The sequence below is a fragment of the Bicyclus anynana genome, chromosome 15 (genome assembly GCF_947172395.1).
Source record: "Bicyclus anynana chromosome 15, ilBicAnyn1.1, whole genome shotgun sequence".
Classification (NCBI taxonomy): Eukaryota; Metazoa; Arthropoda; class Insecta; order Lepidoptera; family Nymphalidae; genus Bicyclus; species Bicyclus anynana.
In genome coordinates this window covers 1,455,523-1,470,340 of record NC_069097.1, presented here as the reverse complement: position 1 = coordinate 1,470,340, position 14,818 = coordinate 1,455,523, and the positions used below count along the sequence as shown (strand labels likewise).

Sequence of the window (14,818 nt, the reverse complement as noted above, 5' to 3'; positions counted from 1 at the left end):
GCTTCAAATCCACTCCTTTTAGAAGGGAGGCCTGACCCTCTTAACAAAGGGCCAGACCTCCCTTAGTTAAATGATAACCAAAAATCCAAAATTAAATAAAAATTCATTTATTTCAGGTTTATCTTCGTCGTCAGCATGGAAATCGATGTAAACTTTCAACCCCTATTTTATCCCCTTCGGGGTAGAATTGGTCAAAATCCTTTATTAGCGGATGCCTACGTCATAACATCTACCTGCATGCCAAAATTCAGCCCGATCCGTCCATTGGTTTGGGCTATGCGTTAATATATCACTATGTCAGTCAGTCACCTTTAAGTTTTATATATATTTTGTATCCTCGTTTGATGAAGTCGGTTAAAAGTCCGCCACTTTCGCAAGCAGCTCAATTGATTCCTTTGTATCAGAACCAGATTACTCTGAATGATTGGGCTTAAATTGATGATACTTAATTTTATGTTTTACTGCGGCTGATCGCCATAACTCATTTCGGGTACAGGTTAAAAATCAGTACAGGGCTTTCTCTGAGAGTATGTACATGAAGTATTATTGCATCTCTGTAATATATACTTTAGCAGTCTGCTTTGGCTTTGCCCGAGTTGAATAAGTATTATTTTTTTTAGTCAGTAATTTTCTTAGTAAATCCGGCAAAACCTTGCAGTAGAGCCTCTCAATCTACAAAGAAATACCTTTCGCCTAATATTTACAACAAAATCTTTGTTGTATTCGTTGATGATGAAATTAGCAAATTGATTCAGACTTTAAAACTAGTAATCAAAGTATTTGAAAGAAACTAATTTAATTTGAATTAATTTTAACTTCCGGTAGTCCTTACCTTACCTTATCAGCCGATAGACGTCTACTGCTGGACATAGGCCTCTTGCATGGACCTCCAAGCACAACGATCTCGAGCCACCAGCATCCAGCGGCTCCCTGCAACCCGCTTGATATCCTCGGTCCACAAAGTGGGGGGTCGCCCAACACTGCGCTTTCGGTGCGGGGTCGCCATTCCAGCACCTTGGGACCCCAACGTCCATCGGCTCTTCGAACTATGTGGCCCGCCCATTGCCACTTCAGCTTCGCGACTCGCTGAGCTATGTCAGTGACTTTGGTTCGTCTGCGGTAGTACCTACTCTTAAATGGAAAAATCGAATGATGAACAGAATGATCGAATGAATAAATGAGTAAAATGCCATGCCAGGATTTGGTATTGGTAACCAGGTTGTGTTAAAGAAATAAAATTGTATGATTGGACGATTGAAAGATCTATAGAGATCTAGTGGCTCTTTACATAATATTACAACACCTGTTGGTTTGTTAAATGTTTAAGTTAATTTAAATTTAGAAATACTGCATTTAACTAAGTTCCAAAACCTTTGTTAAATAGCGCTAAAAATTTAATTTTAATATTTCAAAATGGTGTTTATGTCACTAAGCATAGGTACATAGTAGATAATGAATGATGGTTCGGAATGCTGTTGCTAGCTAGATGATCCGACAAGAAAATAGCCGCTTACATTTTTCAAAAATATTTCTTTTAATTTTATTCCGTAATGAAGTCGCGTGCCTCTACTTAAGATAATATAAAAATAACTTAAATTTTCTTGACGCACTTTCGCTGCCTAGAAAAAGCCTTGAAAACTGTTTTTTCCACTAGGGTTGTCTAAACAAAGAAACAGTGACAGAGAGAACTTATTTCACTTACTTATTTCATATACTTGCAAATTTTCTAGTACAAGTACTAAACTATTGGTATTAATATTTTTGGATTATTTGGTTATACTGCTTGATAACATATACTTTTATCAAGCAGTTAGTTAGTTTTAACCTAACTTAATAACCTATTGGTTAATTTTCTGGTGATTAAGTTCTTGCTTATTGTAAAAATTGCCGTGCCTTAGAACTGCGTTGTTTTAGAAGTTTGATTTTTCCCCAGCTGTTATGGATTACAAACCTGAGTATTTTACATCAATTTCAACGTGGTCAATTTCAACAGACAGATACACAGACAGGCAGTGATATAGATGATAAAAAATCCAAATTTATTATTATTGATAAAGTTAATTAATATCTTCATCATTGTTGTTTTATTTCACCACAGTGCCTGGTTTATCTTCTTACAGGGGATTCGGGGCTTGAATTCACCTAGCCACTAAAATGCAGGTCAAATGCAGGCAATGCAAGGAGAGCGTAGGATGATAATGAAAAATCTGGCTTGACCGATTGTGGTTTTCTTAATTGGTCCAGGTCTGGCTGGTGGGAGTTACCATCCATTAGGCAAAGACGTACCGCCAAGCTATTTAGCGTTCCGGTACTGTCGTGTAGAAACCGAAAGGGATGTGAATTTCCTACTCCTAAAACGTTAGCCCGACTACATCTTAGATTGCATCATCATTTACCATCAGGTGAGATTATAGTCAAGGGATAACTTGCAAAGAATAAAAGAATGACATATAAATAAGAGAAACAAATTACATTGTACGATCAACTGCAGATGTTAATGCATGCTATGTTACGAAAATTAAGCAATCATGAGTACAGCTCACATCCCTGGTGCAAAGGCATCCAGCTATGTCACCAGAATGCAACCTACAATTATCGCTTCAAGACTCCACAATGCTTGTTAGAAGCACAAACTGGCTTTCTAAGGGTTCTGAGAAGGGGTTTAATTGATAAAAAAATATCTGTATCGATTGCAATTACGTCGAAACGGCGTTACGGGTCATCTTCATGCCACCACGCGGTAAAGAATGTTTCACATCATTAGTGATATGGTCGTTTTTTTTGTGAGACTTGGAATTTTTACAACCTTAGAAGTTTACCTACATATTGCCGCTTTAAATTACAAACTTAAATTATTTTGTCTGTAAAAAAAATAGTCATAGGATAGTAGCTGGACTGCTTTTACGCATTCCGGTCGGAAATTGGGCAGCTTACACTCGGGTATGTGGAGCCCACTGGTTATTCAGAATACCTACTTAAATCCATTGGAGACACCTGCGTCTTATTTGGAAAGTAAAGGATCGCGAAAACAGACACATTGTTAATATTTTTAAAACATCCAGACGCTTAAACTCTACTTAGACTGTTTAATTTGCAAACCTCATGATTATTTTGTTAGATTTTGTTAAATTTAAAGCAGGATTAAAGATTTGTTTAATTGATATTGAAGATAAGAATAAAAGTTAAACCTAAAAAAGTGAACTTTCGTCGACTTCTGCTGTCTAGGGGTGAGTTTCGGCCGTGTCTACCTATATGTGGTTTAGTTTTGTATACGATGCTACATTAAGAAAATAGATCGAAGTAGGTATTAATTTAAATAAGCTGTACCTACCGTTTCCATGTTAAAGCACAAATAAATAATAATTACCGCTAAATGCAATGAATGTGTAAACAGGAAACACTGTTTGCAATACATTTAATCATTAATTCCTAGTAAGAAATTGAAACTAAAGCACAAATGATAAGCAAACTGCATACAGCTAGAGAACAGTAAATATACAGTGAGAACGCAGTTAAAAGTTCAAAAAATGTATAATGTAATAAAAGTCGTGCGCAGACTTTATGTCAGGGGTAAGCACTAGTAAGGAAAATTAGCCAAACTGAGAATATATTTATTTGATAAGCATTATTTTTTATGACAGTAATTGAATTCAGGTATGAAATGCACGCGACTGTAGCTAATGATAGTAAGAAGTGCTGAAAACTAGACCCGTAAACTTGTAAATAGCATATAAAACTGGCCCGTGGAACTTAAAAACTAAAGCTAAAGTTTCTATTTGTCGCCGATAGCTTATTGATTGCTTGCATAGTTTTACTAGCCAATGGGGTGAAGTTGTCAAGTTGATTATGTCAAACGCAACTTGACCAGATCCACGGGTAGCATAAATGTTTTGTAAATTAAAAGTTTCTAAAACTAAAATGCAAGCGGTTTAAACGACGGTCGTCTGGTGTGACTTTAACATCATTCATTTTTTTCTCCTCTACCCACAAGTCGTTGATAAAACGGAGCGGTACAAAAACTTTTCAAGCCACAGCAGTGATCCGCTACGTGAAAACTCGCTGAACACTACTAATGAACTGCGAGGAATGGTGCGGAATCTAACTAATAACTTTCATAACGAAGGCTATTTCATATATTTTCTATGATTAGAACTTTGCTTTAATCCCCTTAATTGTATTAAACGTAGGAAGTTGCTTGTTAGCATATTAAGTCTCCTTGTTAAGAGAAGCGGTGTCTTACTTGCAGCTCATTAGGAGTATGATCGGAGTAAGTGATCTAAACGTTGGAGTAATTAAAGTTGTTTGTAATTAACCCGCCAACGGTGACGCATAGGTCTAAGAGACCAAGAGATTTTAAAAATTCGTATAATTTTGCTACCGAAAACGATTTTCGTTGTGATTTCGAGTAGCTGCCGCATTACTCTTTCCCCATCATCTACTTAACCTGAAAAGTCAAAGTAGGCGCAAGTTATAGAGTTAGGTAAGTAAATTTTGGTAGTTACGTAAGTAAGTTCACCGTTTACGTAAGTAAATAGTTGTAGTATGGATTATTCACTTATGATATTTTTTGTTAGTAAGATGACATTTTTTGTTCATTTTATTTAAGAACCTGTTACTTATTAACGACAAGTTTCAAGTAATTCCAGAAATATATTTGTTTTTGTGTGATTAATTTTTTTAATGTTATATGTAAAATCCTAGTATTTCTTACCGTGATAAGCGAATTTGTTTATCAATAGTAGTAGAATTTCAATAAACGAGCTATGATTAAATTAATATATCTGTTTGATAGTTAATAACATAGATAATAATAAAAATAAATGGGCAATATATAAAACATTCTGAAAAAATATCCATTGAAAGACCCGGTGCGTGAGACCGACGTCACCGTTGGTGTAAGTCAAATTGACGTCACCGATGGCGGGTTAAAAATAACTTATTTTAACCACGGAATATTGCATACGAATTTCTGTGTTTTGTAACAGTAGTGAACTACTTTTACAACTTTTTAATTATCAGGTACTTGTTCCATACTTAGCATTGTAAAAAATGCTAAAGTAAAATTATGTGTATACCACTGAAAGTTGTTGGTTTTCCGTACTTTTATAGATTTACTTTGATGGAGTGAAAAAAAAAAGAAAGAAATATCTTTATTTTTAGGTAGTGCCACATACAATATTAAAAACGCCACTGGCTTGGAGAACGATGCGTTGATGTAACCAGCTTACTCGATTCCACGGAGCTCTCTGGGTATTCGAAGATAGGGCAAGATGACTTGACGGGTTATGGATTTACAAGCAGCTTTCACAAATAGGGAATCCTACTACTGATAATATTATAAACGCGAAAGATTGTATGGATGTTTGTATACTCTTTAACGTCGCAATTTACACCGATTTGGACACAAATTTGGATTGAAATTTTTACTCTAGATTAACACATAGGCTTTTCAACCCGAAAAAATCCATTGTTCCCGCGGGATTTGTAAAAAACTAAATTCCACGCGAACGAAATCGCGGGCGTCCGCTAGTAATCAAATATAACAAAGTCGCAGTAAATAGCTATTATATATAGTAAGTAGGGATTGATTCTTGACAAGAAACTACTTAACTGAACTTACGTTATACATAGGATTGAAAATTAAAAAGAAACAAAATAAAAATATAGGATTTTGTTTTTGAAATACGTTTCGCATACTATTATAGAACAGCGACTGTGTGTCACGGTTGTGTATATTTAGCATTCAGAGAAATACGTATTTTCAATACAAAAGTATTACACAAAATTCTATCGTAAAGGTAGTGCAACATTTGGTTGGTAGTCATGGGATGATTAATATTTTAACCCAACAAAAAAAAAATTAAAACAAAAATTAATTATTAATTTAATTAAAACAAAAATTTTAATAAAATTATATAGTAAGGTTAGTGCAACATTTGGTAGGTGGTCTACCAAATGTTGCACTAACCTTACTATATAATTTTATTAAAATTTTTGTTAAAAAACGTGGGATATTAATCATAGGATGATTAATATCCCACGTTTAAAAAGCTATCTGTACTCAATGGCACATAATCATTTGGGGTAATGATATCACACTTTGTACATATGGGCACTTCGTTGTATAAAAAAATAATAATAAACAAAATGATACGCACGCACACACTTAATTCAAGATATAGGGACAAAAAAAATATCCATAACTTTCTGTCAAATAGTTCAATCGGTTCAATTTGAATTTAATTCTTTTTTAAGATTTACGTGTCTAACTTCACTATGACAATTGTGGATCTGGACTCTTAATACTTGATACCTCCCAAATCCAACAAGGTCCAAAACGGTTACCTATGTTTGGAGCACGAGCTGACAAACTTCTAATCTTTTTATAATGTAATAAGTGTGGACATTGCAGATCTAATTCTAGATTTTTATATTCTTTACATGTTAGCTTTTGACTACAATCTCACCTGATGGTAAGTGATGACGTAATCTAAGATGGAAGCGGACTAACTTGTTAGGAGGAGGATGAAAATCCACACCACTTTCGGTTTCTACATGACATCTTACCGGAACGCTAAATAACTTTGGCGGTACGTCTTTGTCGGTAGGCCTCCCACCAGCCAGACCTGGACCAATTAAGAAAACCTCAATCGGCTCAGCCGGGAATCGAACCCAGGACCTCCAGTAAATCCACCGCGCATACCACTGTGCCACGGAGGTCGTCAAAATACAGATATTTTTATGTAATAGTTTTGTATTTAAATAAGGAATCTTACGATATTTTGTGTGTAGGTAAAATGTGGCAGTGTTCTAAAGCTGCAAGTGCATCGGTCACCGGGTCAGCGCCATAACTCTCGGCACCTCGTCTCCTGCATGTAAATGAGGGTATATTTCAAACTGCTGCTTCGTACTGTTCGGCTGACTTCACTTAAAGGAAATACGATTATTTCATTTTATACAAGAATTGTTACCGTGAATCCGTTTTAAAAATTTTTAAATATTATTTACTTTCTTCTTTGACAGATTTCGTACTAGATTTATATAAAATTGAAAAGGTTTTAGCTGTTTCTATGGGGTTTCTTATTTTATTTTCTTGTAAATACAGAAAAAAAAAATTGATAAAACAGTCAATCTGTTTTTGAGTTTTGGCGAGTAACGGACAACAGTTCATTTTTAATTATAAAAAATCGTAATGCCAACGTACCCGCCTTTGTTGTCTTTAGGTTCAAATAGAAATAGAAATTAATTTTTAAACGCTCCAAGTTCAATTCTTAGTCTTTGTCATAAATAAAATAGATTCAAAAATTAATTTATTTCAAGTAGGCTCGGTTTACAAGCACTGTTGATACGTCAGTTGACTATTTGTAAAGATTCTGCCACTGGTTTGAAGAGCAATTGTTGAGTTCTCAACCGAACCGGTTGAGAACTCAACAATTGCTCTTTTAAAAAAAATCATACAAAATTATTATCTGATGCACTTGATAAGAGCACTACACTGCATAAGCAGTGCAGTGTATACGCAATACGCATATATATAAACTGACTGCCTATTGCGTTTTCTGTGAATATATTCGATTGCAAGCGATGATTTTTTTTGTTGAAGATAAAGTGGGATATATATTCTTTGTCTACATAGTTAATTTATAAAACGAAAAACAACTAGTAATCTATACTAGTAGTAATACTAGGTACAACTTTTTAAAATTATGCATACCTCTTACTTATATGGATCTTCATCAGAAAGTGTCATAGTTTGAAATTAACCCAAAACACCAAAAACGGCGTGAAAACCTCCGAAAAAGGAACAAAAATTGTTTAACATATTGCCTCTTTATTGGAACACAGAAATGGTATTTTGCAGTTTCCCCGAACCTGTGAATGAGTGAATCTTCTCGTAAAAATTACGCGAACATAATTGTACATACGTTACCACCCGACGGCGGCTTCGTTTTTGTATGGGTAATTCGATTTAAGAGCTCGATTGTGACCCGTTTCCCTGTGAGTTATCTCACTGCCGCATCTCGTCCAAAAAACAATTTAAGTTTAACTATAACGGGTCTTCTTACGTTGGCTACCGATAGTTTTCTTGATATTTTTATATATCAAGCGTGTTTGATTTTTTAAAAGAAATAAAGCAACGTTTTTTTTTGTAAAACATTATTACAATTAAAATAATTATTTTATATAGTGATTTCTGGTAATGGTAGAAACCATTACAGTTTTTGTGGTCATCGTCAAAGGACCATGGTAGCTATGCAAGCTATACAAGTCTTAGATGAGACGACGAAGCGAAACCTACGACTTTTGAATTTTCCTTTAAACTTTAAGCTATTGAGGCGATATATTCATTGATAACAACGAACAATTTACATTTTTTAGTTGTAGACAAAAGATTGAGGTGATCTAATTTTGACAATTTGTTCTTGTTTGGTTTTTTATTGTTTGTTTTTACTAGATGTGTTTAAAAAAATCTTTCTTATTTGTATATATGATCAAAAAAATAAAAAATCTCGTCCTGTTGTGGAAAAAACGAACAATTTTTTTTTATAATTATTATATAAATATTACATTACTGAGCACAGACGGCAAATATACTCCTAAGTGGCTAATACATGTGGCGCCCCCAATCCAGGTTTTAATTTCTCTGGTCAAACTGTAAAGACAGAAGTGTTGACATTTTACCCAAAAAAAGACCAACATAAGTTGGTCTGTCATAACTTTTTAGTACTCCTCAACTGAATTAACGTAACAGTTGGAAATGAAATAATGCAAAAGTTATGGGACGACACGCGTGTAAGATTAAAGTTAATTTTAACTCGTGTTTCGTGTTGTCGCGTCATCGCGCGACTGTCATCCGCGTATTTATGATGACATTGTTTATTAATATTATTATTATTATACACCATTAACTTTTTATAAAAATCTCAGAGAGAAACGACTGGTTTATATAATAAATGTTTTCTTACCGTAGTAGCACTTTTATAATATAGTACCTATATGGCACTATAATATAGAGCCGTGATAGCCCAGTGGATATGACCTCTGATTCCGGAGGGTGTGGGTTCGAATCCGGTCCGGGGATGCACCTCCAATTTTTCAGTTGTGTGGATTTTAAATTTCACGTATCTCAAACGGTGAAGGAAAACATCGTGAGGAAACCTGCATACCAGAGAATTATCTTAATTCTCTGCGTGTGTGAAGTCTGCCAATCCGCATGGGGCCAGCGTGGTGGACTATTGGCCTAACCCCTCTCAGTATGAGAGGAGACTCGAGCTCAGCAGTGAGCCGAATATGGGTTGATGACGACGACCTATATGGTAGTCCTATTTACAAGTTGTATTTTGTAATTTCCGATTTCCGTGCAATTTTCTTGTGTAAACATTAAGTTTGGAGCCGATTTGATAAAGTAATGAAAAAACAATTATCAGCCAACAGCATACATGTAAGAGTCGTTATTATAACAAAGTTAGGTCATAATGAGCCGTGATAGCCCAGTGGGTTTCTCTCGATATGGAGGGCGTAGGTTTTAATCCGGTCCGGGGCATGCACCTCCAACTTTTCAGTTATGTGCATTTTAAGAAATTAAAATGTACGTGTCTCAAACGGTAAAGAAAAACATCGTGAGGTGAAGTTTGCCAATCTGCATAGGGCCAGCGTGGTAGACTATAGGCCTAACTCCTCTCATTCTGAGAGGAGACTCGTGTTCGTGCTCAAAAGTCAGCCGAATATGGGTTGCTAATGATGATGATGAGGTTATAATGTCAGGACTGTTGAATGAATCTTATTATATTTCCTTGCATCCTTCTTCATATATGACTAAGTAGTACTCTTCCTAGTTACATGGTAACACCGCACAGTTTTTAGAGAATTTTAAAACAGGTAACACAGATAATGTGCTACTGGTCTAACGCGTAGTGGTAACTCCATCTTGTATGACGCTCATTCTTTTCTTGTGCGTGGTAACAGTCGCACGCGCGCTCAGCATAATGCCAAAATACAAGAGCAAGATACGGAAAATTGAAAGTCAAGAAAAAGTGCGGCGAAGAATCATATCTCCAATAGATTCGTCGTCCGACGAAGATGGTTAGTGAAGTGTTATTATTATTAATTTAGTCACGGTGAAGTGAATTATGGTGTTGGAAATGCATTGGGATTAACTGCGAGTTAGTAACTTTGCGCTAATATTCCAAAAGGAATACATAAAAATGTATCGGAGTTGACTGCGAGTCTCCAACGATATATTATATACTTATGTGCAAGAAGGTATCGGGGTTTACTGCGAGTTCTCAACGATTACCTGAGCACAAAATACGTACGATCTAAATTAGATGAAACGTTCCATAAAGACAAAAAATAAAAAATCTACCCTCAAAATTTTATTTTCCATAATAAAATTGCATTTTATTTTTAGATACCGGACCGAACCAATCCTGCCGTGATTCAAACTCGAAATCGCCAGAAATTACATCAGGCTATATACAAGAAGCGCGGCTGGTACCTGCCAACCCCAATCAAAATCAAGATTTAGATGCACCTAGCTTGCGAGAGGTCGCCGCCGCTAATGCCACGCCTGATTTGGACCCGGAAATAATAGCTGCTCTCGGAGACTCCACGTCCGACGCTCCCGATTACGGTGAAAATATTCATGACAATTTAGCGAAGTTGTGGCTTCCTTTGTTAAAGAAAGGCATTCACAAAGACATTAAAGACAAATTGTTAAAAGACTACCTAGCTCCAGACAACTGTATACTCTTGCAAGCGCCCAAGCTGAATGCGGAGATTTCCGCTGCTGTACCGGACATGGTGCGATCTCGTGATAAAATCCTCTTTATGTCGCAGCAACAGCTGGGTTCGGGTATCACGGCCATCAATATGGGCATGCAGTCGCTCCTACAAAGTGACGACAAAGTGAAGGACCTAAAACATTTGAGCGACGCTTGCCAGCTGCTGTGCGACTCGCATCATGGATCATCTCAAAGTAGAATAAAATTGCTAAGTTCTAGTCTTGATAAATCTATTTTACAAATAGTAAACGAGTCAGAGCGAGACGAGACATTATTCGGCACAACCTTGTCGGAAAAGATTAAGGCAGCTAAAGCTATCGAGAAGCAAGGTCTTTCTATCAAAAAACGTGCTAAATCACCTAAATTAACTGCCCGTGCCCAGACATCTAGGACCGACCGGCCTTCAACTTCCTACCAGGGAAACTGGCATGCGCCACCCCGCTACCAGGCGAACAGGGGGGGGCGCGGAGTATACAGGAGACCAACGGTCTTATCAGCTCGCCGCCCTTACACAACACCAGCGCAGCCGCCACAGCGAACTGCGGCCCTGGACAAGCCTCGTGTCCTAGCGCAGAGTCGCCACTAGCACAGGTACTTCATACGGGTAGACTTACCCACTTTTATAATTGCTGGTTAAAAATTACTAACAATAACGTTGTACTTGATTGGATCAAACATGGCTACACTATACCATTTCGTGATAATATCATTCAGCCTTCAGTACCTCACAATACTTTTTCGCGTACTGAAAGCATAGAAATGTTCCAAGTTATTAATAAATTAATTTCCTTAGGGTCAATATCTAAATGCAATGAGACAAAGGGACAATTCATATCTAAAATATTTCTCACCCCAAAACCAAATGGTGACAAACGTTTCATACTAAATTTAAAGTCCCTAAATAAATTTATTATTAATGATCATTTCAAAATGGAAGATTACCGAACGGCTTGTAAACTAATACCACGCGATGGATACTTAGCGACCATCGACCTAAAAGATGCATATTTTCTAATTCCCGTTCGACCTTCTGATCGTAAATATTTAAGATTTCATTTTCAGCCTCCTAACTCCAGCAAGATATTTACTTATGGTTTTAATGGCCTTCCATTCGGTTTATGTGTGGCACCGCGGGTATTTACTAAAGTAATGAAAGAAGTTATGACATATCTAAGATACCGCGGTTTTCAGTCAGTATGTTATTTAGATGACATTCTATGTATTAGCGACACATACGAACAGTGCCTTAATAATGTTAACGAAACTTTAAAGTTGCTACATTGCTTGGGTTTCGTGGTCAATTACGACAAAAGTAATCTAACGCGAGACAGTCCTGCAAGTTCCTAGGATTCATATATGATTCCAAAAAACTAAGTATTTGTCTGCCCTCTGAGAAGCGTCGTAAAATTGCAGAATTGGTTAAAAAGTTCATTACACTGCCAATATGTTCCGTTCGCGAGTTTGCTCAACTCATCGGAACTTTAGTCGCCGCCTGCCCAGCAGCACAGTACTCGTGGATGTACACCAAGGCTTTAGAACGACAAAAATACTTGGCCTTGCTTAATCACGATAATTACGAAATTAAAATTAAATTATCGCATACCATATTAGATGATCTTCATTGGTGGTCTTCGAATATTGATAACACATACAATTTCATGAGACAACCAAAATTTCAACTCGAAATATATTCCGACGCGTCTAGTATAGGCTGGGGAACTGTCTGTGGTAATGAGCAAATTCATGGTAAATGGAAATCTACAGAAAAAACAAATCATATAAATTATTTGGAATTAATGGCAGCTATTTTAGGCCTTAAGTCGTTCGCTAACAATTTAACCAATTGCTTAAACAATTTAACAAATATTATTACGCATAGACAACACAACTGCAATCAGTCATATTAACCGTATGGGGGGCGTACAATATCCTCATCTCACTGATTTATCTAGATTACTTTGGAAATGGTGTGAGCAACGCGAACTTTGGGTATTTGCTTCATATGTGAATACCAAGGAAAATCACGCTGATGCTGCTTCTAGAATAGTAAATCCAGACACTGAGTGGTCCCTTTCCGATAAAGCTTTTCTTGACATTACACAGTGTTTTGGACAACCAGATATTGATTTATTCGCATCGCGGGATAATGCGAAATGTTCCAGATTCGTTTCATGGAAACAGGATCCTGATGCGGTGTCCATAGATGCGTTTACAATAAACTGGCAAACAGAATATTTTTATGCATTCCCACCATTTTCTTTAGTACTGAAATGCCTTAGAAAAATTATTGATGACAAAGCCGATGGCATATTAGTGTATCCTCACTGGCCTTCACAACCCTGGTTTCCACTACTTCAAACCTTGATAGTATCAAACGTTTATTACTTAAGTCCAGATAAAAATCTTCTGCATTCCTATTTCAGACACCATCATCCCTTACACAAGAGTCTTACCCTGGCTGCCGCGAGGCTCTGCGGCTGTCGTTCATCCGGAAAGGCGCCTGTACGGAATCATCTAGACTGATGTTGGCCTCGCTCTCTGGCAGTACTATTAAACAATATAACACTTCATTGAAGCTATGGTGGCAATATTGTAATGTACGTAAAATTGATGTTTTTGACCCCCCTAAAACTTCCATACTTAGCTTCCTTACAACACAATTTAACAGTGGTTGTGCGTATGGCAGTCTAAATTCTCACCGGTCAGCCTTATCAGCATTTATAGGCAATAATGTTGGTTCCGACGAATGCGTGAAACGCCTTCTTAAAGGGGCATATAGATCAAGGCCCATTAGACCAAAATATTCTAGTACCTGGGACCCTCAAGTGGTTTTAAATCTAATTGCTACATGGTTTCCTAATACTGATCTCTCCCTGGAAAAAATTACAAAAAAAACTTGCTATTTCTTTGGCACTCTGTACCGCCCACAGGGTTCAGACGCTATCCTTAATCAGATTAAATAACATATCGTTCTCAGAGAACGGTGTCAAAATAATAATAACAGACATCATTAAAACATCTGCTCCGGGGAGAGATCAGCCTGTACTATTTTTGCCATACTTCTCAGAAAACTTAAACATATGCCCAGCTACCGTTCTCTCAGATTATATCTCTAAAACTAGAGATTTAAGATCTGAGGGAACTGGTAGATTATTAATAACGTACAAGCGTCCCCATACAGCGGCTACAACGCAGACCATCAGTAGATGGATTAAGCAAGTACTGTCAGAGAGTGGCGTGGATATCAGTGCATTCGGTGCGCACAGCACCCGCCACGCCTCTACTTCAGCCGCGAGCGCCGCTGGTGTTAGTATCGAAACCATTCGAAAGACTGCGGGTTGGTCAAGATCGTCCCTCTCTTTCGCCCGATTCTATAACAGAATGGTCATGGACGAAACGGAATTCGCCAGATCAATATTCTTAAGAACCTAATATTGTCGAACTTTTGATTTATTGTATTTTATATGATTGTTTGAGAATTGTAACTTGATTATAAGTAATAAAAATCATAATTATACTAATTTATGCTTTTATTTAAAAAAAAAAAAAAACTTTCTGCTCTTAACATCTACTTAGTCATATATGAAGAAGGATGCAAGGAAATAAAATAGATGATCAAACGAACTTCTAAGCGAAGTTCGATCATTATTATATGAGTTGCATCCTTCGAATATATGATCACCCACCCTCCCAGATGCTCTCCCAAATACTAGAAAGTTTGTACAAGTTACAATACAGTCTCTTAAAGAATGAGCGTCATACAAGATGGAGTTACCACTACGCGTTAGACCAGTAGCACATTATCTGTGTTACCTGTTTTAAAATTCTCTAAAAACTGTGCGGTGTTACCATGTAACTAGGAAGAGTACTACTTAGTCATATATTCGAAGGATGCAACTCATATAATAATGATCGAACTTCGCTTAGAAGTTCGTTTGATCATCTATTGTAACACGCAAAAATATTAGTTTGGGACACATAGGCAAAGACGTACCGCCAAGCGATTTAGCGTTCCGGTACGATGTCGTGTAGAC

General features: G+C 36.7%; 1 protein-coding gene across 1 annotated transcript; it reads left to right on the top strand.

Moving 5' to 3' along the window:
• Nucleotides 1-9,933: 9,933 nt before the first annotated feature.
• Nucleotides 9,934-14,299, top strand: LOC112043404 (uncharacterized). Its single transcript, XM_024078804.2, has 3 exons — nucleotides 9,934-10,083; nucleotides 10,412-11,375; nucleotides 13,208-14,299. Exons 1-2 carry the CDS (start codon nucleotides 9,987-9,989, stop codon nucleotides 11,368-11,370), a joined length of 1,056 nt encoding a protein of 351 aa, XP_023934572.1. The 5' UTR covers nucleotides 9,934-9,986; the 3' UTR covers nucleotides 11,371-11,375; nucleotides 13,208-14,299.
• The last annotated feature ends 519 nt before the right edge of the window (nucleotides 14,300-14,818 follow it).